The sequence below is a fragment of the Saccopteryx leptura genome, chromosome 2 (assembly GCF_036850995.1).
Source record: "Saccopteryx leptura isolate mSacLep1 chromosome 2, mSacLep1_pri_phased_curated, whole genome shotgun sequence".
In the NCBI taxonomy this organism is placed as follows: Eukaryota; Metazoa; Chordata; class Mammalia; order Chiroptera; family Emballonuridae; genus Saccopteryx; species Saccopteryx leptura.
Genome location: NC_089504.1, coordinates 7,275,950 through 7,302,634, shown reverse-complemented (window position 1 = coordinate 7,302,634; position 26,685 = coordinate 7,275,950). Strand labels below are relative to the sequence as shown.

At 52.4% G+C, this 26,685-nt stretch overlaps 4 protein-coding genes and 1 long non-coding RNA gene across 12 annotated transcripts in view; 2 read left to right on the top strand and 3 right to left on the bottom strand.

Annotated features, from left to right (window-relative positions):
• Positions 1-2,621, top strand: part of TBC1D13 (TBC1 domain family member 13) — a 36,500-nt gene extending 33,879 nt beyond the window's left edge. For all 4 annotated transcript variants that reach the window (XM_066367007.1, XM_066367010.1, XM_066367009.1 and 1 more), the window contains 3 exons: positions 382-542; positions 755-812; positions 1,668-2,621. In XM_066367007.1, the coding sequence (XP_066223104.1) occupies positions 382-542; positions 755-812; positions 1,668-1,733 (285 nt within the window). In that variant the 3' untranslated portion in view covers positions 1,734-2,621. The remainder of the gene's footprint in view (positions 1-381; positions 543-754; positions 813-1,667) is intronic.
• Positions 2,622-4,126: 1,505 nt separating this feature from the next.
• On the bottom strand, positions 4,127-5,262 carry LOC136394219 (uncharacterized). The gene is made up of 2 exons (XR_010749172.1): positions 5,174-5,262; positions 4,127-4,344 (listed from the first exon to the last, which is right to left on the bottom strand). It is a non-coding gene; the product is annotated as an uncharacterized lncRNA (long non-coding RNA).
• A 276-nt stretch (positions 5,263-5,538) lies between these two features.
• ENDOG (endonuclease G) lies at positions 5,539-8,961 on the top strand. Its single transcript, XM_066367023.1, has 3 exons — positions 5,539-6,232; positions 7,276-7,385; positions 8,617-8,961. The coding sequence occupies exons 1-3, from the start codon at positions 5,717-5,719 to the stop codon at positions 8,897-8,899; spliced, it is 909 nt and encodes a 302-aa protein (XP_066223120.1). The 5' UTR covers positions 5,539-5,716; the 3' UTR covers positions 8,900-8,961.
• Positions 8,959-20,763, bottom strand: SPOUT1 (SPOUT domain containing methyltransferase 1). The gene is made up of 12 exons (XM_066367018.1): positions 20,678-20,763; positions 15,385-15,430; positions 14,967-15,092; positions 12,980-13,139; positions 12,672-12,761; positions 12,504-12,553; positions 12,167-12,297; positions 11,488-11,560; positions 11,293-11,391; positions 10,703-10,805; positions 10,390-10,537; positions 8,959-9,098 (listed from the first exon to the last, which is right to left on the bottom strand). The coding sequence occupies exons 1-12, from the start codon at positions 20,711-20,713 to the stop codon at positions 9,030-9,032; spliced, it is 1,131 nt and encodes a 376-aa protein (XP_066223115.1). The 5' UTR covers positions 20,714-20,763; the 3' UTR covers positions 8,959-9,029.
• A 4,720-nt stretch (positions 20,764-25,483) lies between these two features.
• KYAT1 (kynurenine aminotransferase 1) overlaps positions 25,484-26,685 on the bottom strand; it is a 28,825-nt gene continuing 27,623 nt past the window's right edge. For all 5 annotated transcript variants that reach the window (XM_066367016.1, XM_066367014.1, XM_066367015.1 and 2 more), the window contains 3 exons: positions 26,552-26,631; positions 25,961-26,047; positions 25,484-25,863 (listed from right to left, as the gene is read on the bottom strand). In XM_066367016.1, the coding sequence (XP_066223113.1) occupies positions 25,798-25,863; positions 25,961-26,047; positions 26,552-26,631 (233 nt within the window). In that variant the 3' untranslated portion in view covers positions 25,484-25,797. The remainder of the gene's footprint in view (positions 25,864-25,960; positions 26,048-26,551; positions 26,632-26,685) is intronic.

The following is a 26,685-nucleotide window of genomic DNA, read 5'->3' as shown; positions in this document are numbered from 1 at the left end:
GACAAAATATTTAACATGCTAAGCACAAGGCCAGGTTTGCAGTTAGTGTCTACTTAATGGTCTCTCTGTATAATCTGAACAGTGTTTTAAATGATTCTGAGCTATCATTTATAAATCTAGAGAGCTTATATAAAAGTTCGGGGCTATGGCTTCTCTTTAAAAAAAATCAGAAGATCTGTCAGCGGTGCTGGCAGCGAGCAGCAGCTGCCTGTTTAACTGAGCGAGGCTGCGGAGGCGGCTCAGCGCCGACCCCTCGTGTGCCTGGCACTCAGCCCTGGCTGCTGCCTCCTCGGGCGGCTTTATCTGAATTCACATCTGAACACTGCATGGTGTCTCACGGCAACACGGGTCTTCGCACCCACCCCGCGCCTCTCTCCCCAGCAAGAGCAGAACATCAAGCCCCAGTTCTTCGCCTTCCGCTGGCTGACGCTGCTGCTGTCTCAGGAGTTCTTGCTTCCTGACGTCATTCGTATCTGGGACTCCCTCTTTGCTGATGACAGCCGCTTTGACTTCCTCCTCCTCGTCTGCTGCGCCATGCTCATGTGAGTGGCCATGCTCATGTGAGTGGCCGTGAGCAGAAGGGCAGGTGGGGCTGCTCTCCCCAGGCTGGACGGAACCTCTGGGATGGATGGATCCTCGGGCGAGTGGCAGACCCGCTCGCTGTCGGTGGTGAGGAAGGAATGGAAAGGGGTCCAGCTGGGCCTGCATGCAGAGCGGCCCCAGGTCCCAGCGTTTTGCTGCTTGTTTTCCTTAGCTTGATCCGGGAGCAGTTGCTGGAGGGGGACTTCACTGTCAACATGCGGCTTCTTCAGGTAATGGAGTTCGGAGCAGCGAGCTCAGTCTTAGCCATCCACAGACACAACGACCCACCCAGTGCCAGCTGCTGTGACAGGCTGGGGGCAGGGACAGTAGAGTGTAGCTGTAGCAGTGCTTAAGAGTCTAGACCCCAGAGGCAGATCTGGGTTTGAATTCCTGACTTGACCACGACCTTGAGTGTGGTGTGGCCTTGAGTGGTTGACTTAGCCTCTGGACCAAGTGCTCTGCCTGAATTCATTGTATCTGGACCACAGCGGCATCCAGGAGGCGGCCCTGCTCATTGGTAGTCGTGCCCGGACTTGGAGCAGGAAGGTGTGGGGCTCGGTGGTTAAGATCATGGGTCCAGGGCCAGACAGCACTAGATTCACATCCTCGTTCTGCTATGGTAGTCATGTGACTTGAACCAAGTGACAATCTCTCTAGGCCTCAGTTTCTTCACCTAACACCTGGGCTGGGGTTGGTTTTCAATAATTTTATCCAGTAGATCTATAAAATAAGCATAATCACAGTAACTCCCCATTGGGCTTTTGATGTGCCCCAGTGAGCTAATGCGTCCAGCCGAGTGCCAGGTGGGGAGAGGTGAGGCAGGGTGGTTCTGGGCCTAAAGAAGGGCTGTGCGACCCTTTAGGTGGTTCTGGTTGGGTTGGTTACTTTAGTGCTACACTGAGTGTTGTGTTAGCTACATGTGGGTACTGGGGCAGAATGGGGGAGTCTGGTAACCTGGGATCCCTGCTTCTGAGGCCCAAGGTCCAGCATAGTGACAGGTCCCAGCAGGAAGGGCACAGGTGTGGCAGAGATGGCAAAGGGTGAGCTCACTTCAGAGGCATCTTGTTGGCCTTTCCCACACCCAGGACTACCCCATCACAGATGTCTGCCAGATCCTACAGAAAGCCAAGGAACTCCAGGACTCAAAGTAGCCTGGCAGCAAGTGGCCCAGGTTTGGGAGAGAAGCCACCGGTCCCTGTGCCCTGCCTTCTGGGACTTCAGGAGCCTGTGCGATTACAGCCCAAGGGGAAGCTGCAGGACCAGCCTGCTCCGGGCCTTCTCACCTGGCTCCGCCCCTATGCCGCGCCCACTGGGGGCACACTGTGTCATGCTTCTTCCTGACCACCACACCCGGCTCCCTCTGTGCTCTTCACCCCTGGGATCCTTTCCCCAGGTGCTGAGCAAGGCTGGGGCTCCTGAAGTGCTTTCCTGGGGCTGGGGCAGACGGGGGAACGGTGGCGGGGGCGTTGGCAAAGGGCTGTCCCTGCCTCGCTCTGCTGCTGCTCCTGCTCCTGCCCTGGTCCGGAGGAGGTGCTTGGCAAATGAGCCAGAAATCACTTCTCCTGGGGGTTGGTGCTTAGGCTTCTCCATGGGGGAAGGGACACTGTGAGGGAGCTAAGAAGCTGCCAGGCCCAGGCCACACCCTCTGTCCCTCCCTCACTGAGTGTGACTCTCCTCCGTGTGGTGTCTCAGTGTGGATGTGAGGGGGGAGGGTGTCTGAAACCCCCGTGATCTCTGCTTCTGTCTCTGCCTTCTCCCTTTTCGCCACCTCTTTCACAGAGGCTGTGTGACTGTGTCTACTCTGTTACTCTCCCTCTGCCCTTCCTCTTGGGGTGCCTTATCCCCAGCCTCTTCTCCTCCCTGTCTCCTCTACTCCTGTGAAACTCAGAACGAGGAGTCTGGCACAGCAAAGCCCGTGGAAGTCAGCCTTGGCCTCAGCACCCTGCGCCCAGCCCCAGCCCCAGGCTTCCAGTCCCTCAGATTGGGAGGGAGTCCCCAGTGCCTCACAGGGCCCTGAACCTGCTCCCCACCGCAGAAATCTTGGAAACCAAAAGCTGCTGAGAAATGACCGTCCATGAAGCTTTGAGCCTCTTACCCTCCTTTCTGCCCAGGGATGGAGGAGGGAGAAGAGGGAAAGCTAAGTCTTCCGATCTCCCCTAAGGAAAAGGACATGGAGGCGGGGCTGTGCCAGGGGTTGGGACCCAAGTGCTTCAGAAGAGTAGTCATTCCCATGGCTTCCAGGGCCCGTCCCAAGTAGGGTGGGTCCCATGAAGGGCTACGGACCAAAGGGAGCCTCCCTGAGCCAGCAGAGCTGCGCTCAGAGGCCCTGGGTCCGGTCAGGGTCGGGAGCTGGGTGGCCCCCGCACAAGCTGAAGAGGGTGCCGGCCCTTCTCTGGTCACCTGCAGGCTGCTCCCGGGACTCAGGGCAGGTGCACTGCGAGCTGCAGCTGTTGCTACTCTCACTGCTGGGTAGTGGGAGGAGTGGGTTTGTACTGATCAGTTTCCCTCCGTTTATAAGGAGGCAGGTGCTTTGGGTCTGGAAGGCTGCATAATGTAGCAAGGGTCTTCATCCTCCTCAGACCGTCCTGTCGGTGCCCTGTTGCCCCAAAGCCTTCCTGAGTCTGGCAGGCAGGAGTTCTGCCCTCATGGGCCAGGCTATGGGCAGAGAACAGCTGCTCCCGGATGGCCCTTTACCAGGCTCTCCTTGGGTGCCGCTGGGATTTTCTGCACTTGCCTTTTTTGCCTCCTCATAACACAGTTTTTTGGGAGATTTTTACTATTTATTTAGACTCCTGGTTATTTATTGCAGATTGGCAAGTGCTTGGTTTGAGGATGAGGGTGGGGGCTGGGGAGGTAGAAAGGAGTTGGAAACATGGTCTTACTGACCTTCTGAGGTCGGACTAAGAATCCTCTCTCCCTGTCTCTGGAACCTTCCTGGTCGGTGGTCCAGTACCTCCTGGCCAGAAGCGCTCAGATCTTTGTACTGGAATGGCATGTAAGGGAAACTCCAAGACCTTCACGGGGCAGAGAGATTGCTTCCCACCAGCCTAGCCCACCTTCCCAGAGCTTGGCTGGTTGTTCAGTTCCAACTTTGACCCCCTTCGCAGCCTGAGGCTTGGGCCACAGCCTTGAGCCAGCAGACACTTCCCAGGACACCTGATGCATCTTTTTCCCTCTTGCCTGTCCCCTTGCCTTCCCTTCTGGGGCCATACTACTTGAATCAGTGCATCTAACTTGCCTCAGCAGCAGGCCCGAGAACAGTGCCCTCTTCTTGACTTTAGGATGAAGGTCAAAAGCACAGGGACCATATTCCTCCAGGTTTGCCTGAGGAAAGGACCTGCCCTCGGCAATTTCTCCCCAAAGCCCTCCAAGGGGGGTTCCCAGACAGCCTGAGTGCCCAGCTTCCTGTTCGGGAAGCTGCCCCTAGGGATTCAGGCACACCTGATCGGGCTGTGTGAATTCAGCAGGTCTCACTCCAGAGCGTCAGAGTATTAGTCTGCTTTTGTTTTGTTTTTTAAATCAATTTTGTTTTTTGAGTCGATGCTGTTGATGACAAATTGTCTTTAATAAATCATGTGTTCTTTGCAATGGGCATTGGTGCTGTAATGGGATGCAAACTGTGAGATATCAGAGCAAGGAAAAAACGTTTGAGCAGGGATGGAGTCAGGAGGCTCTTCAAGTTGTCTAAGAAAAAGGCCAGGACATTCTTGTTGGAAGAGCCTCATTTGTTTAACTCTTTGCATTCAGTTGTTCGATTTGCAGCTTGGGGGGGGGGGGGGGGGGAATACACCATGGATTCACAAGTTATTTTTTAGATTGAAAACTGAAAATTCAAAAATGTAAATAAAACAAGTCATTCAGACCCCACAGTCCAGAGTCAATCCCTAGTAATAATGTTAGTCTTCTTTGTAGACAGAACTTTTGTTACATAACTGTCTTTTTTTTCTTCAAGCAAATGAATACCTTTATTAACATGGTAGTTTTTTTCTTTAAGGCATGGTAGGGTTTTGACTTCAAATACTTGTTAGGTCTGCTACTCAAATGAACTTAGAGCTGGACAGCTTCTGAACCTTAAAGACATCTAGTCCATGTACATTTTAGGGTCCCGTGCAAACAGCCCTTGCTTTCCTTGCCCAGCCTCTCTAAGGCCTTTGCAAATCTCATCTTACGCCCAGAATCCCCTGAAATGCCTAATTGTCTTCTTGATATATACTATAGTTTTGTGTATTGTCAACCTCCTCATGTTAGGTGGTGAGCAAGTTGCTGTATAACTTTAAAAATTTTTTTATAGGTTATGTACTATTCTAATATGCTGACAGTGTTGGAAACCTGTTTATATTTCTGAATATTATAATACTGTGAGGAAGTTTCCGTTTGAAATCATTGCATTTCCATTTATTTCCCCACCTCAGTGCTTTAAGTGAGTTTAAAGGTATAAACCTTTTTAAGGCTTTTCATACGTACTGCCAAGCTACTTTCTGGAATTGTACCGGTTTTTATTCCAACCAGCAGTTAGGATTGGCCGACTGCATCCTTGTTATCACCCTGGGTGTTCAAGACAACCTTGGCCAATCTAAAACTTTTGGCTTACGGTGTAACGGCTGGGAAGATAGACTCCGGTGTCAGACACCTCTGGTGTCTTGTCCTTGTTCTGCCAACTAGGAGCTGCTTCTCTAGGTTCTGTTGAGGATTAAATGAAAGTAGTGCTTTAAGTGCTTTAGACTGGTACTGAATCCTTGGCGCCCGTCAAGTAGGAGCTCTCTACGCAAGCGCCAAGGGGTCCTTGGTGGAGACCCGCAAGGAGGTGGAGTGAGTGGAGCGGGCCTGGCGGGGTTCAATCATAAAACGTATCGCCACGCCCTTCAGGTCCGCGTCTTAAAGAGCAAAGGGAACCCGGTCGTCCACACGCGCCTGGTACCCACCCCTTACGTTAAGAGTCCTAACCTAAGCCCGTCCGAGCCTTTGTGGGTGGAAGGGACGGACAGTACACCCGCGCCCGGCCCGCTCCCTGCGTTGGGCCGGGGAGGCCAGTGCGGCCCCTTTAAGAACCTCATCGGTTTGACCCCGGAGGTCGCGGTAACGCGTCGGTATCGCGGGCGGCCCTCCACTTGCGCCGCGGCCGCGCTCCCGGACCATGAGGGCGCTGCGTACTTGCCTGACCCTGGGGCTGGGTGTGGGGCTGGGCGCGGCTGCCGAGCGGTGGCGGCGGCGGCGGGCAGACGCGCGGCCGGCGCCGGGGTTGCTGGGCCGGCTGCCCGTGCTGCCCGTGGCGGCGGCGGCCCAGCTGCCCGCCGTGCCTGCCGTGCCCGGGGCCCCGGCGGGCGGCGGCCCTGGCGAGCTGGCCAAGTACGGGCTGCCCGGGCTGGCGCAGCTCAAGAGCCGCGAGTCGTACGTGCTGTGCTACGACCCGCGCACTCGCGGCGCGCTCTGGGTCGTGGAGCAGCTGCGGCCCGAGCGGCTGCGCGGCGACGGCGACCGCCGCTCGTGCGACTTCCGCGAGGACGAGTCGGTGCACGTGTACCACCGCGCCACCAATGCCGACTACCGCGGCAGCGGCTTCGACCGCGGCCACTTGGCTGCCGCCGCCAACCACCGCTGGAGCCAGAAAGCCATGGACGACACCTTCTACCTGAGCAACGTCTCGCCCCAGGTAGCAGCCCTCGCCTCTCTGAACCTCGGTTCGCTCCTCCGCGGAGCCGGGAAGCCGCCGCGGGCGCGAGCTAGGCCAGGTGCTTGCTGATCGCATGGCGCTGGGGGACGAGCCCTGGGCCCCAGCTCCTGCGCTGCAGTCTGACCCGAGGGCCCTGGTCTTCTTTCCTTGCCTGTAAAAGGCGGTGTTAGTTATTCAGCTACTTTTTTGCAGTAGCGCTGAGCAGCTATAAACCCGGTGCTAAAAAAGGACTGAGCAAACGTCCTGGCCCATGGCAGGCATTCAGTAAACATTAATTATCATGAGGGAACTGAGACTCAGAGAGGCAGTGACTGCCGCACTGTCACACGTTGGGAAGAGTCCGAGGGCAGGCTGTAGGCTCAGCCATTGTCCTACCCTGCCTGCCTTCCAGTAGTAAAAGGAGATACCACTGGCAGTCAACTGTTAATAGCAGTCTAGTCCTGTGCCCACAAGGGCCTGCACCCACTGAACGGAGACGGATGTGGGGCCGAGTGAGCCCCGTGGGGTCTGAGCCTCTGACCTGTCTTCTGCTCTTATAGTCTCCGACCCATTAACTAGACATTGTACCTAGGATGGGAGCACTCAAGTGGTGGAATTGGGAGATTCATGATGGTCTGGGCTGGGCTCTGCTTGTGGTTCAAAGGGGGAAAAGGACAGATTGAGAATGGCGTTCCATGAGTCCCTGGGGGGCAGGGGTTGACCTTACCTTCCTCTGAGGAGGAAAATGTGCCCCTCTCCTTAGTGTGGCTCCTTGCAGCTGAGGAAGGGCTTCGAGATGGGGGATGCGTCCTTCTGTTGTGTGTGAGGCGGGTAGCACTCTCTTGAGCTGTTTGGGGTCTACGTTCATGGCCAGGTGGCCTAAAGGAGTTACTTTCATTCCTTGAACCAGTTTCCTCTGCATGCTTGTCCCCCACCACCCCGCTGGAATCCAGGCTTGGTGACAGTGCCTACCCCTCAGGGCCCAGGGTAGCCCCTCTGACGGGAAAGGCCCAGCCAGTCTTTCTAAGCCCCCTCGCTCCCAGGTACCCCACCTCAACCAGAACGCCTGGAACAACCTGGAGAAGTATAGCCGGAGCTTGACCCGTACCTACCAAAATGTCTACGTCTGCACAGGGCCACTCTTCCTGCCCAGGTGAGGCTAGACTGGGGGGTGGGGGGGCGGTGCGGAGGTGGGCTTGGGACATCAGGGTCTCCCCCTCACCCCATCAGGCCTGTTCCAGGCTCTGGGTCAGTCCTGTCCAGTCACTAGTCATCTGGCTTCTTAGTAAGCCTGTCCATTCCCTGCCTCAGACTGCTGAATTCACTTCTAGAGCCAGAGACTTTTGGAATGTACCCACCTAGACAGCGCGTACTCTGTCCATTGGCATGGCTCTGCAATTTTTCTTTGCTCCTCTCCAATGTCACCCCTTGCCATACCCACCCAGCCAACACCGGGTCCTGCCCAGACGAATCCCTTGCGCTAGGCTCTCGTCAGTCCCTCCTGTTTGGAGCCACCCTTCCACACTCTGCTCTTGACCCCGAGACTTCACTCTTGTCCCCTGCAGCTCTGCCTCCCAGGTGCAGGGCCTGAGCATTCTCTGGGCATGCTCAGTGATTTTTCTGGCCCACTGAAGACTGGATAAGCGATGCCACAGGTTATGGCGAAGCAGCTGGCTCTGGAGCCCACAGGCTGGGATGGGATCTAGGCCCTGTCACCTAGTGTCTGGTGCCAGGGGCAGATGACCTCAACATCCTCTCCCACGAAATAGGGATAATGCCTGTTACCTACCTCATGGTTGCTTAGGGGACAAAGTAGGATGGTGGATGTCACCATGATAAGGGCTCAGCACGGGCCGGCGGAGAAACTGATGAACTTTAGGGAGCGATGCTCCCTAACCTAAGGCTGCTTTAGTGGAGCAGACCTGCTGAGGGTTGGCCTGAGGTCACCCCAGGGAGGGCAGTGTCTGGGCACCTGCCCTTCACCCAGCCCTGAACTGGCAGAGCCCTCAGGGAATCCAGCTGTCATAGCCCGGCCGGCGTGGTGCTCACCCTCCACGGGGAGAGCCAGGCGTCGGGTCCACCTGGATAGTGGATGTTTAGAAGGCTGGATTTTTTCAGCAGCATTTATTGGCAGTGTTCACTCCGCCTAAAGCAGTGTTGGGCACGAGGGCAGCAGGGCAAGACTGAGTGTACCTTCAGGAAGCTCCCAGTCTGCTGGTGGAGCCAAGGAGAGCACAGAAGCTTCGTGGGGGGTGGGGTTCCCTATGGACTGACACAAGTTGGGGGGTCAGGTCAAGGAATGCTTTCCTGGAGGTGACAGCTTTGGGTTGAACCAGACTCGCTGGGAGCCTTGAAAGGCCATGTGTGCGGGGGTTTGCCCGCAGGACGGAGGCCGACGGGAAGTCCTACGTGAAGTACCAGGTGATCGGCAAGAACCATGTGGCAGTGCCCACCCACTTCTTCAAGGTGCTGATCCTGGAGGCAGCAGGCGGGCAAATTGAACTCCGCTCCTATGTGATGCCTAACGCGCCCGTGGACGAGGCCGTACCACTGGAGCGCTTCCTGGTGCCCATCGAGAGCATTGAGCGGGCCTCGGGGCTCCTCTTCGTGCCGAATATCCTGGCGAGGGCAGGCAGCCTGAAGGCCGTCACAGCGGGCAGCAAGTGAGGCAGCAGCCCGGCCAGACTGAGGGTGTGCAGGCTGGGTCACATTAAAGGTGGGCTACTGTTTGGAGAAAGTCTTGGCTGTGTTTGTCCCAGGTGACTGCCTCTTCACTGTCACGTGCCTCACAGAACCTTCAGCCATGCCTGGCACCGGCCTGGGCAAGGCCCGGCTGCAGGGCGGCCAGGGAGATGAGGATAGCTTCCTGGAAGAGAAGTGCACAGTGGGCTGGTGCCCGGGAGGCCGACAGACTGTGTCATCCTGTCAGCTGGCCACTGGCTATGTGTGTCCTGCCAAGGAAGGGCCTCACTCCCCGGCCCTTAGTCTCCCTCTCTGTAAAACAGGGATGACTAATCAATACCCGCCTCCTAGGGTCAGGGTTGGGTCCGGGGTCCGGGGTCTGTGGGAGGAAGCGCTTGGTAGAGGTGCTGGGAGGGTGGGAGCTGGGGCTTCCACTGGGAGGGCGGGAGCTGGGGGGCTGCCACTGGGAGGGCGGGGGCTGGGGCTGCCACTGGGAGGGCGGGAGCGGGGGGGCTGCCACTGGGAGGGCGGGAGCGGGGGGTTCCACTGGGAGGGCGGGAGCGGGGGGTTCCACTGGGAGGGCGGGAGCGGGGGGCTGCCACTGGGAGGGCGGGGGCTGGGGCTGCCACTGGGAGGGCGGGAGCGGGGGGCTGCCACTGGGAGGGCGGGGGCTGGGGCTGCCACTGGGAGGGCGGGAGCAGGGGGCTGCCACTGGGAGGGCGGGAGCGGGGGGCTTCCACTGGGAGGGCGGGAGCGGGGGGTTCCACTGGGAGGGCGGGAGCGGGGGCTTCCACTGGGAGGGCGGGGGCGGGGGCTTCCACTGGAAGTGTGGGAGCTGGGGTTTCCACTGGGAAGGTGCAGCTGTCCTAGCAGCGCCCTCAGGGACAGACTGAGGCTGCAGCTGTCCTAGCAGAGCCCTCAGGGACAGACTGAGGCTGCAGCTGTCCTAGCAGCGCCCTCAGGGACAGACTGAGGCAGGCCACCTGTGTAGTCACCACCCTTTGAGACTAATGGCGCAATGAAGCAGAGCCCACAGGCATGGCGCTCTGCGCTGAGCTAGAAGTGGGGCCACAGGTTCTGTGGACACCCAGGACTAAGGCTCTCAATTGGCTACATCCTCCCACAGAGAGGGCTGCCCGGACACACTCGGAAATGTGGACCACTGAGCACACAAGAGAAGGCAATGCAGGCCCAGAGCAGGAGTGGGCGGGGTCTCCTGGGTCCTCCAGTTTGGGAGCAGCTACACTGGCACCAGCATCCAGAAGTGTTGACTTCCTCGTATCCTGTCCCTGCCACAAATCTGCGGTAGTGAGAGGAGGCGACCATCTCAAGAGAAGGCTGGCTCAGCAGCCTTGGGCCGGGTAGGCAACAGGGAGAATTTCAACCCCCCTTTGGACAGATCCAAAGGCCCTGGCTCGTGGCTGAACCTTGAGAACAGCCTGAGGCTGGGAGCAGGGGGAGGTATACAGGCTCACCTCGGTGCGGATGGTGCGGCTGCCCTGGCTGGGGCAGGTGTTCACGTATAGGTCGAAGAGGACACTGGGTTCAGCCACGTCCAGGTTGGGGTCAGCCTCCACTCCAGCTTCTATCCCCTGGAGGCCCCCAAACACCACGAGAGCATGCCTGGCACCCACAGGAGGGGGAATCACTGACTGCTCATCAAGGCCACACTGGAAGCAGCCCCCACACACAGCAGGCACCCAGTCTCCAGTTTTGCCACCAGATTGGTCATCTGAACGTTGATGACCATTCCTTCTTCCCCCAGCCCCTGCCCCAGGGTATGCCCACCTGAAGCTGGGAAACTGGGCAGAGGCCACATCTGAGCCTCGCTCTGATGTCCCAATAGTCAGGTCGTACCCGTCCTGGAAGGGGGCCTCAGCAAACACGGCACCTGGGGGCGAGGCCAGCTCAGTATGGGTCCTGTTTTCTGCAGCCACAGCTACTTGGCTGTGTATGTGCATACTGGGTGGGGTGGGTGTGGAGGACAGGGGACTCCACTGCTCCTGGGGAGTCGGGGATTGATCAGGGCTAGAGCACGCCTGTGCGAGGCCAGGGAACCAGCTCCTGGTTGTGCAGAGGGTGGGGAGGAAGGGGCTTTAAGATGTACTGCTCCTCTGACTTGTCTGGTCCTTCTACCCCCATTCCTAAGCCCACAGCAGACATTAATGGATCAAGAGACTTCCTCAGAAGTCTTTAACAACACCCAGGCAGCATACTCAGGGAGACAAAGGCCTAGAACAGGAAGGGCAGTTGTTCAAGGACACAGAGCAAGTTGGCAGGACAAGGACTCTGGTCCAACTTTTGGGTCAAGCAGGGCTCCCTGTGGCCTGCCACACAGAGAGAAGAAGGAGATTCATAGAAGGGAGCTCTGTCCTTACTAAGGCAGGAGGCCAGCCGGACCGTGTAGCCCCAGTAGAGACCAGCTTTGGTGCAAGGGTCCCGAGATGATACAACTTTTCCACGGTAGGTCTTGCTTTCTGGAGGGGAAGCAGAGAGGCTGTGAAGATGGTGAAGGGACAAGGAGGTAGAAAGAGGAGGCTCTAAGCCCTCGGGCTGGGGAAGCTTTCAGGTACCTGGGAGCCGCTGCTGGTTCAGTTGCACAGTCACCCGAAGCCCAGGTTCTAAGTTCTTGTCAATCTTCACTTCCTAGAGAGAAGCCAGAAATGGGTGCAGTTCCCTTGAATACCAGCAGGGGCCACCACTCTCCCACTTGTGGGGGAACCTCTGTGGCTGACAAGGGACCCACCAGGTCTAGGTCAACCTTGGCTGCCACACCCAGGCCAGACCTGCTTACAGGACACCATTCCTGCAAAATGACTATACAAGTCACTGGTCAAAAAGAAAAGGAATGCTCTGGCCTGTCCTGTGGTGGCGCAGTGGATCAAGCACTGACCTGGAATGCTAACGTTGCTGGTTCAAACCCTGGGGTTGCCTGGTCAAGGCACATATGGGAGTTGATGCTTCCTGCTCCTCCCCCTTCTCTTTCTCTCTCTCTCTCTTCTCTAAAATAAATAAAAATAACTTTTTAAAACTGAGGGGATATTTAGAAAAAAAAAACACAAAACAGTAAATGTGCTCCTGGCTCTATCTACAGATTCCTGACTTAACCACTTCTTTGGCCCAAACCAGCACCGGTGGGGGCCTGGCAGGCAGAGACGCCGGGTCCCAGGCTCCCCACTCAGATGCCCCGCCTGCCCTCCACTGTCAGGGTACATCTGGGCAGTGTGGTTCGGCCCACACTCCAATGCCTACCTTCTTCATGCCACAGTTCACAAAGGAGCCGTGGCCTGGCCGGGTGGGCCGGTCCACCACGATGCCTTCTCGGAACTCGGATTCCTCATCCTGACGCACGTGGTGAGGGCTGTCCAAGGGGTTCAGGAGCCCTGTGGGGAGCAGGGCAGGGGTCTGGGAGTACAGAAGCACGCGGGGGTATGGCAGGGAACCCCGGTCCACGGACCAGCTCTGCCACAGAGCTGCTGCTTGCCAACCAAAGGCCTGCTCTGCCTGGGCCTGTTTCCCAACTGTACAGCTATTTCTCAGGGTCTGGGGGTGATCCGTGGGGAAGGGGGTCAGACCCTTCAAGCCTTACCTGCAAACTGTAGATCCTGGTGCTTGGGAAAGAATGCTTTTCTTAGGTACCTAGTAAAAGACAGGGATCTCAGCAAGTTCCCAGGGAGACCACCTCCTGCCTGCCCTGCCCGTCCGCTTCCCCTGCTTCCCCCGCGTGGTGCTCAGGAAGTCTGCCCCCACCCCTTACTGTGGACACTCCAGGTACTGCAGGAGCCGGGCCAGCTGCACACAGGCCTGCCCCTTCTTGCCGACTCCCTTGAAGTCCCCTTCCACAGTCCTGGAGAGAGAGAGAGATAGGGCTCAAGAGCCTACTATGTTCCCTTTGAAAGCTCGTGCATCCAATCTGACCTCTGCAGGGCCCTGCTTTGCGTCTCTACCCATTAGGTTACAATGGGGGCATTTCAGACAGGGCTCTCAGCCCAGGCAAGCCCAAGCCAATTCTGGCAGCCCCTCCCTTCTCCCTGAGCTCCAGTACCCTGTAGCATGGCCCCTCACCTGGCATCTTGGCCCTCTTCATCGAATATCACAATCTCGTCCACACAGAAGATTGTACAGGCTCTGGCAACCTGGCCGGCCAGGTAGGTGCGAAGCTCAGGCGTCTGGGCGTTGTCAAGAATGGAGCCAGGCAAGGCCACGCTCAGGGTGTAGGGTCGCCCTGGGCAGGGGAGAGGTGTTCATGGTAAGTCTGAGCAGCCAGGCCCAAGCTCTCCCCTACTTCCTTCCTGTCTCCAGGGCCCCGGGATAGAGAATTTTCCTACTAGGAGGAATTTTGAGATTAGCAAAACAGATTGAACCTCCCCTCCCTGGGCCTTCCTCTCCCCAAAAGGAAAACAGCCTGTGTGCTCTAAGGCTCCCAAGAGCAAGGCGGACCACCAAGCAGGGCTGGGGTGTGGTTAGAGGCCCTGGCCTAAATTTCCATCCTGGCTCCATCACCTACTCTCAGTACTCCAGCTGTCAAATGGGATAATTAGGGGACCTATTATGTATCAGTAGTGCCTTTTATGTGTACACATTTACCCAGTAACCCTAGGGAGCTATGATCCCCATCAAGAGGTGCAGGACCTGCAGCCCAGAAGTCAAACAGCCCAAGGTCACACAAAAGGCAGGACAGCTGAGATACGGGTTCAGGCCACCTGGCTCCAGAAGGGCCACCACATGCGATAATGCCCACATAGGGCCTCCCTGGTATCTGAAACAGCTGACATGCTCAGTTGCTGTTCCCACTGTCACCATCAACACTGTTAAACAGTGGGATTACAGGGTATGATAGGGTTCTCAAGCCTCCAGAGGGCCTGGCTAAAGGAAAAGATACAATTTGTTAGGGTAGCTCCCCATGTACCGGTGTGGAAAGACGTCCAGCTCACAATTTGAGGCAAGAAAAACCAGGTCCAGAAGCACATGTCTCTCTACATCTAAAACGGTATCTCTACATCTCTCTGCATGTTTAAGTGGGTTTAACATAACATTTGGAGTAAGTTTTGCAGCTGCCTTTTTCCTTTCTTCTTTATGGTTTTCTGCATTGCTTGTTCCTTTCAAACTATAAGAGAAAGTTTATTTAGAAAGTCACAGATGTAGAAGAATTGGGCTCAGGAAAGAAGTCACAGAGATAAAAGAAGGGCCCTTGGAGCTTAGGAGGGAGGTAGAGGTAACACACCTGGAGGGAGAAGAAGACAAGAAAAAGCCTGGGCTTCCAGAGGAAGAGCAGGCTGGGTTTTCTTTGTTGTTGTTAATTTTTAATTTTAAAAAGCGAAGAAGGGAAAGGGGGGCGGGGAGAGAAAGAGAGCTCGACTGACTTGTTCCACTTATTTATGCATTCACTGGTTAATTCTTGTATGTGTCCTGACCCAGGGTCAGACCCACAACCTCTGGACGATGTTCTAACCCACTGAGATATCCAGCCAGTGTGGGGTATTTTGTTTTGAACACAGATTATTTAATGACAAAAATAAATAAATAAATAAATAAATAAAAGAACACTCTTATTATGAAATCAAAGTAATCAAATGAAAGATGGAATTAAAGCATACAGAAAGTGCTCAATAAAAAGTTTAAAATAACTAGCCTGTCCTGTGGTGGCGGCGTGGATAAAGTGTCAACCTGGAATGCTAAGGACGCTGGTTTGAAACCCTGGGCTTGCCTGGTCAAGGCACATATGAGAAACAACTATGAGTTGATGCTTCCTGCTCCCCCAACCCCTTCTCTCTCTCTCAAATAAAAAAATAAAATCTTGAAAAAAATTTAAATCACTATTATGATGATGAGGTTTTGGGGCATAAAGTTATAATACATGATGCTTATCATCCACAGGCTTGAAAATCTACCTACGCAGGAGGTTAGGACTGTTTTCTGGGCCTCTCCCATTCTCTGGGCCTCAGTTTCTGCATCAGGACAAGTTGTCTGGAGCCCCGGGTCTCTAAGGTCCCTGACAGACACGCCCTCTCTGCCCTGCCCAGGGCCCAGTCTATCCCGCCTGTCGGCTCACCTCGATCCTCCCTCTGTGCTGCCTCCTCCTCCTCCTGCTGGCGCTTCGTCCGTTCCTCCTGCGCCCGCTCCCGCTCCAGTTTCTTCATCAGCTTAAGATCTTTCCACTTCTTCTTCTCCTCTTTCTCTGGATAAGAAGATGTCCTGGGTTGGTGGGGATGAGAGGGGCTCGGAGAGGGAGGGGCTTGAAGCCGTCTGGAGATGGCCGCCGCTCAGTGGGGTCAGGGTTCGCACGCAGGTCAGCAGCCTGCCTGCTGCAGGGATGCTGGGTCAGCAGCCAGGGGGCCCTCCCTGCGCTCCCAACCGCTTCCTCCCATCCTCAGTGCTGTGGGGCCCACAGGGGGCACACCGGATGGCTTTCCCCCAAGGGTAGTTGTGCACTACTGACTGGGGCGGCCTGGGGAGGGGGAGCCCCTTACTCTGCTGCTTCCATTTCCGCCACTCGATCCTTTGGCCATGCTCACCCTGGAAATATGGAAAGAGGTATAGGAGTGAGGCTAAATGGTTACACTTGTCGGGGGCCCAACTGCTACTGCTGGGAACCCACCCCCACACCCTGACACCCCCCAACAGCCTGGTGCCCCTCACCCCATTGCCGCAACACACACCCTCCAAACAGCCCATTGCCCCAACTGCTGCCGCTGGGAACCCACACCCCGACACCCCTCCACATCCTGGTGCCCCAAAACACACGCACACCATTGCCCCAATGCACACCCACACCCCGTAGCCCCAAAACACACACCCACACACCCGGTTGCCCCAACACACACCCACACACCCGGTTGTCCCAAAACACACACACCCTGTAGCCCCAACACACACCCACACACCCCGTTACCCCAAAACACACACCCCGTAGCCCCAACACACACCCACACACCCCGTTACCCCAAAACACACACCCCGTAGCCCCAACACACACCCACACACCCCGTTGCCCCAAAGAGCGTCAGAGCAGGAAACTGCTGTACCCCAGTGCCTGAGACCAGGCCTGGAACATAGTAAGCGCTCGATAAATTGCTGAATAATAAGGTGACCAATCATCCTCCTTTAGGGAGGACAGTCCTTTTGTAAGTTCCGTCCTCCCTCGAAAAGTATCCCCCTACATGTCCTCCTTTTTGATATTGGAAGACTAATCTATAAATGTCCGTATTCGATGATGCAGAGTCGATCCATTGCGTGTGATGTGACGTATTTGTATTTGACATGACGATTCGTCAAGGATCAGTACAGTGTGGTGAGATGTGATTATGAGATGCATGCGCTCCGCACAGGAGACCTTGAGAGAGCACGCGATATACCAAGTGTGCAAATGGCTTTGTGTACTTCTTACTGAAACACGACACGGCACATACAACATTGTTGACTCATGATTATTTTTTCTTGGTGAATATTCAATCATAGACAGATAAGCACAATTCACGTTTTACTAATTCATTATCTATTTAATAATTTCCAAATACGTATAATTTTATTTACAAGTATTTTCCCAAAATTCGAGGGTTTTTTTTGTTTTTATTTTACAGAGACAAAGAGCCAGAGAGAGGGATAGATAGGGACAGACAGACAGGAATGGAAAGAGATGAGAAGCATCAATCATTAGTTTTTCGTTGCGACACCCTAGTTGTTCATTGATTGCTTTCTCATATGTGCCTTGACCGTGGGCCTTCAGCAGACCAAGTAACCCCTTGCTCAAGCCAGCAACCTTGGGTCCAAGCTGGTGAGCTTTGCTCAAACCATATGAGCCCGTGCTCAAGCAGGCGACCTCGGGGTCTTGAACCTCCGCATCCCAGTCCAATGCTCTATCCACTGCACAACTGCCTGGTCAGGCCCGAAATTCGAGTTTTAAAGTGAAAATCTAACCTCAAACCATATCTATTAGTAACGCATTTTGATTAAATAGTTGCATAAAACGGGCCCTGGCCAGTTGGCTCAGTGGTAGAGCATCAGCCTGGTGTGCAGGAGTCCTGGGTTCGATTCCTGGCCAGGGCATACAGGAGAAGCGCCCATCTGCTTCTCCACCCCTCCCCCTCTCCTTCCTCTCTGTCTCTTTCTTCCTCTCCTGCAGCCAAGGCTCCACTGAAGCAAAGTTTGCCTGGGCGCTGGGGATGGCTCTGTGGCCTCTGCCTCAGGTGCTAGAATGGCTCCAGCTACAATAGAGCAACGCCTGAAGTGAGCAGAGCATCGCCCCCTAGTGGGCACGCCGGGTGGATCCTGGTCAGGCGCATAGAGGATCCCTTCCCCCCTTCTTACTTCAGAAAAATGAAAAAATTTTTAAATAAATATTTACATAAAACAGATGGTTTTTAATTAGAAAATGCTAAATACACCCGAATATCACTCCAAATTACTAGTTTTGTTTGATATTTAGTTTTGTTAATTTAGCTTCCAGAAAATTCGTTTACCATGATGTAATGTTTTCAGTTCATAATGTGCTTGCACCGTTCATGTAGCTCTATATTTTATTTTTAATTTTTAATTTCATTTAAGAGATGGAAAAATCAAAAAAGAGAAAATGCCATTTCAACGATAAATTTAAAAAGGAATTTCCATTCCTCATATCAAAGAAAGATACCATTGCTTTCTGCAATATTTGCAGCAGAGAATTTTGTATTGCAGTTGGGGGAGAGCAGCGATAACGAAACACTTGACCACCAACAAACATAAACAATCATTAAATGCTTCAGCTTCCAGTTGTAAAGTAACAAGTTGTTGGGTTTTTTTCGTTAAAAAAAACCCTTTATAGTCATTTCATGTTGGTTGGAAATCACAGAAATTGGGCAGAAAATAATACAAGTTGTTTTAAAACTTCAAATTATTCTAAAGATGAAAAACAGTTGGCTACAATGGAGAGAAAGAACATTTGCATTTCAAACCATAATTCACAATCAACGTTTTCATAGTATGGATTTACAACTAAATTATTGGAAAAGTTTCACAATGCAAAATTTGCACGTGCCAGGACAATATGCAAGGCTATTTTGAAATCAGTATTTAAAAATTACTATGTCCTGGCCGGTAGACTCAGTGGTAGAGCATTGGTCTGGCATGCAGGAGTCCCGGGTTCGATTCCCGGCCAGGGCACACAGGAGAAGCGCCCATCTGCTTCTCCACCCCTCCCCCTCTCCTTCCTCTCTCTCTCTCTTCCCCTCCAGCATCCAAGGCTCCATTGGAGCAAAGCTGGCCCGGGCGCTGAGGATGGCTCCATGGCCTCTGCCTCAGGTGCTAGAATGGCTCTGATCGCAACAGAGCAATGCCCCAGAGGGGCAGAGCATCGCCCCCTGGTTGGCATGCCGGGTGGATCCTGGTCGGGCGCATGTGGGAGTCTGACTGCCTCCCCCTTTCCAACTTCAGAAAAATACAAAAAAAAATTTAAAAATTACTGTGACAAAATACTTACAGAGGACTTGGAAACTGCAGCATTTGTAATAATTTTATCTGATGCATCAAATCATAATAAAATTAAATTATATCCAATAATAGTAAGATATTTTAATGTTACCAAAGGCATTCAAGTAAAAATTTTAAATTTAGAATCCATTGAGGGCAAAACTTCTGAAATTGTCAAACCACCTATACAGAGTAATAAATGAAAACAATTTGAAATCCAAAGTTGTTGCACTAACAGCTGATAATACAAATACAAATTTTGGTGGGCGAAGACGAAAAGGGGTGAGTAATATGTATGTAAAATTACAAGAGTTACTCCAAAAGAAAATACTAGAAATAGGTTGTAATGCACATATTTTCTCAAACGCAATCAACACAGCATCATGTGCCATGCCAACTGATGTAGAAGTAACAATAACTACAACTTATTTGCATTTTAGTCATTTTACCTTTCGTGTTGCTACTTTAAAACAATTTTGTGAAGAAGCAAATGTTGACTAAAAAAAAACTTTCAGGATATTCAAGTTATATAGCTTGCTCTAACACCTGCTATAGAGCGTGTTCTACAATTATTTGAGCCCCTCCATTCATATTTTTAAAGTTTAGACAAATGTCCTAAAATCCTGGAATCGTTTTTCAATAATAAAATAGTTGAGAGATTGGCCTGACCTGTGGTGGCGCAGTGGATAAAGCGTCAACCTGGAAATGCTGAGGTCGCTGGTTTGAAACCCTGGGCTTGCCTGGTTAAGGCACATATGGGAGTTGATGCTACCAGCTCCTCCCCCCTTCTCTTTCTCTGTCTCTCTCTCCTCTCTCTCCCTCTCCCTGTCCTCTCTAAAAATGAATAAAAAAAATTAGTTGAGAGATTAATGTGTTTTGTACATAACCAAGCACCTATTTTTCACAAAACTATTCAAAAGATTGAAGGTGAACACATTTCAGCCACAAAAGTTAGTCTTATTTTGAATGACTTTATCCTTCAATTATAAATCTCGTTTTGAAGAAAAATTTCTCCTTTAATTATAAAAAGACAATTGTCAGACTTAGAGGAATCAAATCCAGACAAAACAGAAAAGTTTATCAAAGAAGTGCAGAATTTTTACCAGATGTTTTCAATATATCAAAGAATGGTCTGAAACAAACATCACGGGAAATAACAGTTTTCAATGGTGTTTTTTGACTTCATCGCAAGTATATTGGACAGATATTGAATCTTGTCTTGAGTTTTTCTCTAAAGAAATGCCAGACATCAAAATAGATGACAATTGTTTCTTTGAAGAAATTAGAAGCCTGAATGTATATTTAATTTCTGAAAAACTAATACAATGGGAAAATGAACACATCGAAATTGATAAAAGATGGGTGGGAATATTCAGCCATTTCAAAAATGAACATATTCCATGTGAAAATTTACTTACATTGTGCTGCCCTGGAACTAATGCAGCAGTTGAGTTTTTTTAATTGCTAATGATTTTTGGACAAGTGAGAAATTGAGATTGAATGTTGATACTCTAGCTGCAGCACTTGCAGTAAAATTCAATACGAAGGCTATTTCTTGTTCAGATATTTCCAATATATTGTTACAAGATGATACATTGACAAAAAAATATTTATTCAGTGGAGAAGTACTCATTTAGATAATATTATCTAAATGCAGGAACCCCTGCAGAAGGGGTGAGTGTGTGGGATTGTAAGAGGGAAACCATGAGCAGACAAATCTGGCTCTATTTTATAAACTAATCCTTCCTCTTGTTTGAACCTGGACCCATTTTTTCTTACAATGATTATTAAAAATTAATAGGCATGTAAGCATAATTACAATATAAAATATTACATATGTTTTTATTATGCATTTTGTTGCAATGAATAAAATGTTTCTATTATTTACGATATTGTTTTCAATTTATTTTTGTCCTCCTTTTCATTGTAACACAGTTGGTCACTTTATGAAAAAGTTCCCACTGGAGAGAAGAGGAAACTGAGGCTCAGCGGGACAGGCCCTGGGAGTAAAAAGAGACAGCCACAAAAGGGCTTGGGACTGCGAGCAGGACCCCACCTCCTGAATCAAGGCTCCAGCCAGTGTAGCCACAGGGGGCTTCGGCAGCGGGTTACCCGGCTCCCTCCTCCGATTCCCATCCGGACAGAGGCGCGCCCGGCCACTAGCATGCGGTACCGCGGGGCTTCCTGCCTCGGATCCGCGACACGCAAGGAGCGGGAGGTACAGCGCGGGCCGGCCTGGGCCCCCACGCTGCTCGTTCTCACTCCCCCAACCCCTGTCCCGCCCTGAGGTGGGGGGGGTTCCCACCTCCCGCCACCTACCGGGCCGCAGGGCCGCTTCCTACCGCGCTCCGCCATGTTCGCCGCGAGCCGTAATCCGTGGGCCACGCCCTGCCAATCAGACTCACCTCTTCCGGTCACACCTCCTTTGAGCCGTCCAATCGGACGAGGCAATGGCGCGGGACTGAATTGGATCCTGAATTTTTCTTTTCTAGCGGAGATCTTCATTTAAATTGATTTTAGAGAAGGGAAGGGAGATAATGAGACAGAGAGGTCGGTTCCGGTATGTGCCCTGACCTGGTATCGAACCCTCAATCTTAGTGTTTCCAACCGACACTCTAAACAACGAGCTATCCTAGTGAAAGTGTCTGGTTGCAACCCTCTGAACCAGAGAAGGATTGAGGTTGGTTAAGACCCCGGCCGCAGAATAAAATATTGGGTCCCTTACATTAGAAAATACTGTAAAATTGAGGTTTTGCGGGACCTTCGGAAGTCGGGGCCCAGGGCGCCGGCCTGGTGTGCCCACCGTTAAATCCGCCTCTGCTCTGAACTGGTGTTTCATTTTTCTCCCATCCTTTCTGTGTCTTGGAATTGAAAACAAAAACTTATTTTTGAGCCTTGCAATTCCAGACTGCAGCTACACAACATCATGTATACTTTGGAGAAACTCACAACAGCTCACGCTTGTATAGTCTCAGTGACTGATGTTGTGTGGACCACAGAGTTTGATTGCCTGATGACATCATCAGAGACATTCTAACTGGTGAAGGGGACAATCTGCTGGATGGTCCGTTCCTGCTTTCACACCAGCAAAAATTTAGCCTTGAGCCTCGCTTCTGAAGGCCTTTTCAACTGGCAGCCTTATAGACTCAGAGACTAGTTTATGGTTTGTTCTTATCATTGACCTTTGTTTTCATAAATCTTATCCAATATCGATGTTATGGAATTTAACCTGTATAGACAATAGTACTATTGCTTTAGATTACTTGTTAGGTAAACAAGGAGTTTGTACAGTGGCCAGCTCATCATGGTTAGGGTCCTGGGGGACATAATAACAAAAGCTACTTTTTATTCTTTGTCTCATGTTAGGTTGTAGGCATCCTGGCCTGCTGCTACTTCTACAGTTTCTGTAGCCTCTAATTGTAAATTGAATACCCAGAATGCCCCCTCTAAGGCTCAGAAACTCCTGCAGAAGAGGTGAGTGTGTGGGATTGTAAGAGGGACACCATGAGCAGACAAATCTGGCTCCATTTTATAAGCTAATCCTTCCTCTTTTTTATTTTTTATTTTTATTTTTCCTTCCTCTTGATTGAACCTGGACCCAGTTGCTCTGCTTCCCTCAAGATTGAGGAATGAGCCTGACCAGGCGGTGGCGCAGTGGATAGAGCATCGGACTGGGATGTGGAGGACCCAGGTTTGAAACCCGAGGTCACCAGCTTGACCGCAGGTTCACCAGCTTGGCTGCAGGGTTGCTGGCTTGAGCGTGGGATCATAGACATGACCCCATGGTCGCTGGCTTGAGCCCAAGGTCACTGGCTTGAAGTTCAAGGTTGCTGGCTTGAGCAAGGGGTCATTCCCTGGTCAAGGCACATATGAGAAAGCAATCAGTGAGTAACTAAGGTGCTACAACAAAGAATTGATGTTTTTCATCTCTCTCCCTTCCTGTCTGCCTGTCCCTATCTGTCCCTCTCACTGACTCTGTCTCTGTCACACACACAAAAAAAGATTGAGGAATGAACAAAAAGGGTGGGGGGATTGTAACAGAGTGAAATGCTTTATGTTTCTAACTCCATCTTGTTTGATCCTGTGTTGTTAACATGGCCCACAGACTAATAGCTCCTGCTTTCTCTCCTTCCTCCCTCCCTCCCTCCCTCCCCCCTCCCTCCCTCCCCCCCTCCCTTTCTCTCTCTCTTTCTTTCTTTCTCTTTCTTTCATCAAGTGAGAGGCAAGGAGGTGGAGAGAAAGACTCCTTCATGCGCCCTGATCAGGATCCACCCCACAATGCCTGTCTGGGGCTGATGTTCTGTCAATCTGGGGACACTGTTCCATTGCTCAGCAACTGAGCTATTTTAGTGCCTGAGGTGAGGCCATGGAGCCATCCTCAGTGCCTGGGGCCAACTTGCTCATTCGAGCCATGGCTGCGAGAGGTAGGGGAAGTGGAGGGTAGAAGCAGATGGTCGCTTCTCCTGTGTGCCCAGACCAGGAATCAAACCAGGGACTTCCACATGCCAACCCGATGCTCTACTGCTGAGCCAATTGGCAAGGGCCTTCCTGCTTTATTTTTTAAAAAACTTTAAAAACATTGATTTTAGAGAGCAAGGCAGAGAGAAATAGAGAAACACCAACTCATTGTTCCATTCAGTTGTGTACTCATTGATTGCCTCTTGCATGTGCCCTGATCAAGGATCAAGCCCATGGCCTTGACGCACTGTGACAACACTTTATTCACCGAGCCACCCAACCAAATCTCAAGGGGTGCTGCTTTTTGTTGTTGTTTTTTTTTAATTTATTATATTTTTTTATTTATTCATTTTAGAGAGGAGAGGGAGAGACAGAGAGAGAGAGAGAGAGGAGAGAGGGAGAGAGAGAAGGGGGGAGGAGCTAGAAGCATCAACTCCCATATGTGCCTTGACCAGGCAAGCCCAGGGTTTTGAACCGGCGACCTCAGCATTTCCAAGTCGACGCTTTATCCACTGCGCCACCACAGGTCAGCTTGTTTTGTTTTTTTATTCATTTTTTCTGAAGCTGGAAACAGGGAGGCAGTCAGACAGACTCCCGCATGCGCCCAACCGGGATCCACCCAGCATGCCCACCAGGGGGCGACGCTTTGCCCCTCTGGGGTGTCGCTCTGTTGCGTCCAGAGCCACTCTAGTGCCTGAGGCAGAGGCCACAGCCATCCCCAGCATCAGGGCCATCCTTGCTCCAATGGAGCCTCGCTGCGGGAGGGGAAGAGAGAGACAGAGAGGAAGGAGAGGGGGAGGGGTGGAGAAGCAAATGGGCGCCTCTCCTGTGTGCCCTGGCCGGGAATCGAACCCGGGACTCCTGCACGCCAGGCCGACGCTCTACCGCTGAGCCAACCGGCCAGGGCCAAGGGGTGCTTCTTGATCAATAAGTCTTTTTTTACTCTGGATTCTTGACGTTTTTAGTTTCTGCACGTCGGAGCCTTGGGCCCGTGGACTTTGGACTGGTAGCACAGACTAAGGGACTGGGGGCAGGGGATGCATGGCTTCTCTGCTCTATCTGGGTATGTCACCCTCCCAGCACATGGATGTGTTCACCAACCTGAAGCTCCTTAAGACTCACAGATTCAGGGTTTTATGTGGGATTTTATTACAGATGCGTGATCAGTTAAATCATTGGCCACGTGACTGACCCCCCTCCTTGGGGGTCTGGGTTGGTGCTAGAAGTTCCGCCTTCTAATCACATAGTCAGATGGACTTGTTATAAATAGCAAAAGATACTCCTATCATTCAGTACATTCCAAGTGCTTTAGGAGCTCTGTGCCAGGAACCAGTGACAAAGATCTAGCATATTTTATTTATGTACCCATCAGCTCCCCCAGTTATATTTAGAAGCAAAACCCATGGGCTTGCTAGGTAAATACAGCTTCAGGACAAGGCTCTCACACCACCTTTCAAATGAATGCAGGAGCTGTCATTGCTTTCCATTAGGGTGACAGCCCCCCCATCAAATCCCACTCGCCAATTGCCAGCTGGATGGCCTTGGGAAAGTCACCTCACCTCCAAAGTGGTTCCCTCACTTATAAAATGGAGAAGTAGGCCTGACCTGTGGTGGCGCAGTGGATAAAGTGTCGTCCTGGAAATGCTGAGGTTGCCGGTTCGAAACCCTGGGCTTGCCTGGTCAAGGCACATATGGGAGTTGATGCTTCCAGCTCCTCCCCCCCCTTCTTTCTCTCTGTCTCTCCTCTCTCTCTCTCCCTCTGTCTCTCCCTCTCCTCTCTAAAATGAATTAAAAGCCTGACCTGTGGTGGCGCAGTGGATAAAGTGTCAACCTGGAAATGCTGAGGTCGCCAGTTCGAAACCCTGGGCTTGCCTGGTCAAGGCACATATGGGAATTGATGCTTCCCGCTCCTCCCCCCTTCTCTCACTCTCTCTCTCTGTCTCTCTCTCTCATCTCTAAAAAATGAATAAATAAAAAAATAAATAAATAAAATGAATTAAAAAATTTTAAAAAATTAAAAAAAAATAAAATGGAGAAGTAATTCCCGTGTCAGGGGTTGTTTAATGAGATGATGGGTACTCAAGTGCCTGGCACGCAACAGCCCACAATAAATATTAGCTACTTCTTTCTCCTCTAATTGTATAAGCCCTGGTCCTCCTGTCCTGTGCTCTGATCCCTGTGGAAAGGGACTGTCTGTATCTTCCCTGTCTGACACTCAAACAAGGCCCCATCTCCTAAGCACGCACGCGCACGCGCACACACACACATACACACTACCACCACCACCACCACTAACAGACCGTCTGAGCCCTGGCTTCTACACCTGGTTTTACGATTAACTGTGACTTTAAACAAGTTCCAAGTCCCCGCCCTTCTCTGGGCCTCAATTTTACTCTACACAACACATCTGCATGCACAAAGAGGGGCTAGGATCTGAGGTTCACTGACGTGCCTACCGTTCTGACCCAGTCCCCGTCAGCCATCAGCACCAGGGGGAAGCAGAGTGAAACCAACAAACATTTAAATAACTTAAATTTTATTATGAGCAGAAACTATGGCTTGAGTACTCAAGCCTCAGGCAATTTCCCAAGGTCAAGTTTAGATCAGGAAAGGAAGAGCTGGTGGAGCCACGGCTGGGCCCGTGCGGGCCAGCGCCGGAGCTGAACTCAAGGCCAGTACACTGCTAGACAAGTCTGGCGAGATCAGAAAGGACCCAAGGCCTTATGACCTGCCCCAGGGAGGGACAAGGAAGAGGCCCAGGTCAGCCTCCCTTACCTCCGCCCCAGGATTGTAGGCGCCCTGGGGAGGCGCTCCTGACTCCTCCAAGACTAAGAAGGAGGCTCTCCCCTGGGGACATTCTGTCACAGAGAAGGGGTTCACTAGTACATCTATCCCCAAACTGGGAGTGGCTGAATCCGTGACAAAGAGCCCTACAGAGCACGCAGGGACCAGTCGGGCGAGGCAGGGCCGAGGGGGCGACGTCAGGCCCTGGTCTCATCTTTCCACTCCTGCAGCTTCCTGTCCATGGCCTGGATCGTGGATTCGTCCTGCGCCAACACAGCTTGGTCCTTCTCTCCTCCCCACACCCCCAGCGGGCCTCGGGAAGCTTGAGGAGGCCTTCCCTCCCCCGGCCCTGCCTCTTACCTTCACAAAACAGAAGCGGATATAGTGGTCAAATTGTTTCTGATGTGGCACACTGTAGAAGACGGAGACCGGGATGGCCACCAGGCCCTGGGGAGGAGGAAGCCCATGTCAGGCCTCGGCTCTTGGGAGGCAGAGAGGCCCCACGATGGCGTGGAGGAAAGAGAGCTAGCTGCAATGCAGTCCCTCCCAGTGCTATGCAGGGTCAGAGGAAAAGAGTCCCAGAACACCATCCCAAGTCCCTCCTGTGTACAGAGAGACACGGAGGCCAAGAGAGAGGTCAGGGCAGAGCTGGAGAAGAAATGTTAGAATCACAGCTCTGAGCTGGTCGATCTCAGGTAACAGGCCACCTCCTCACTGTACAGACGGCAAGACCAAGGCCCAGGGACGCCAGAAACCCAGTCCTGCTGGCCCGCGGGGCACCTTTGTGTGAATTAAACAGGCTCCCCATTCCTTGAAATGGATCCAACCCTGTACGAGGGCCCATGGCAGAGGCTGGGCTGGATGCTGACGCATTAGCTCCTCGGTCGGGCACCCTTGATCAGGGCACAACCTGGAAACCACACATAGGGGCCCTGGCAGAGGACAGCCCACCTTGTTCTTCACCATCCACTTGACGAAGCGTCTGTCATAGGGCTCGTCCTTAGGACCAGGCAGGTCAGGCATCTTGCTCTCTGGGGGACAGAGGCCGTGCTGAGCCCTGGGCAGCCTCCAGCCGCCCCCTACCC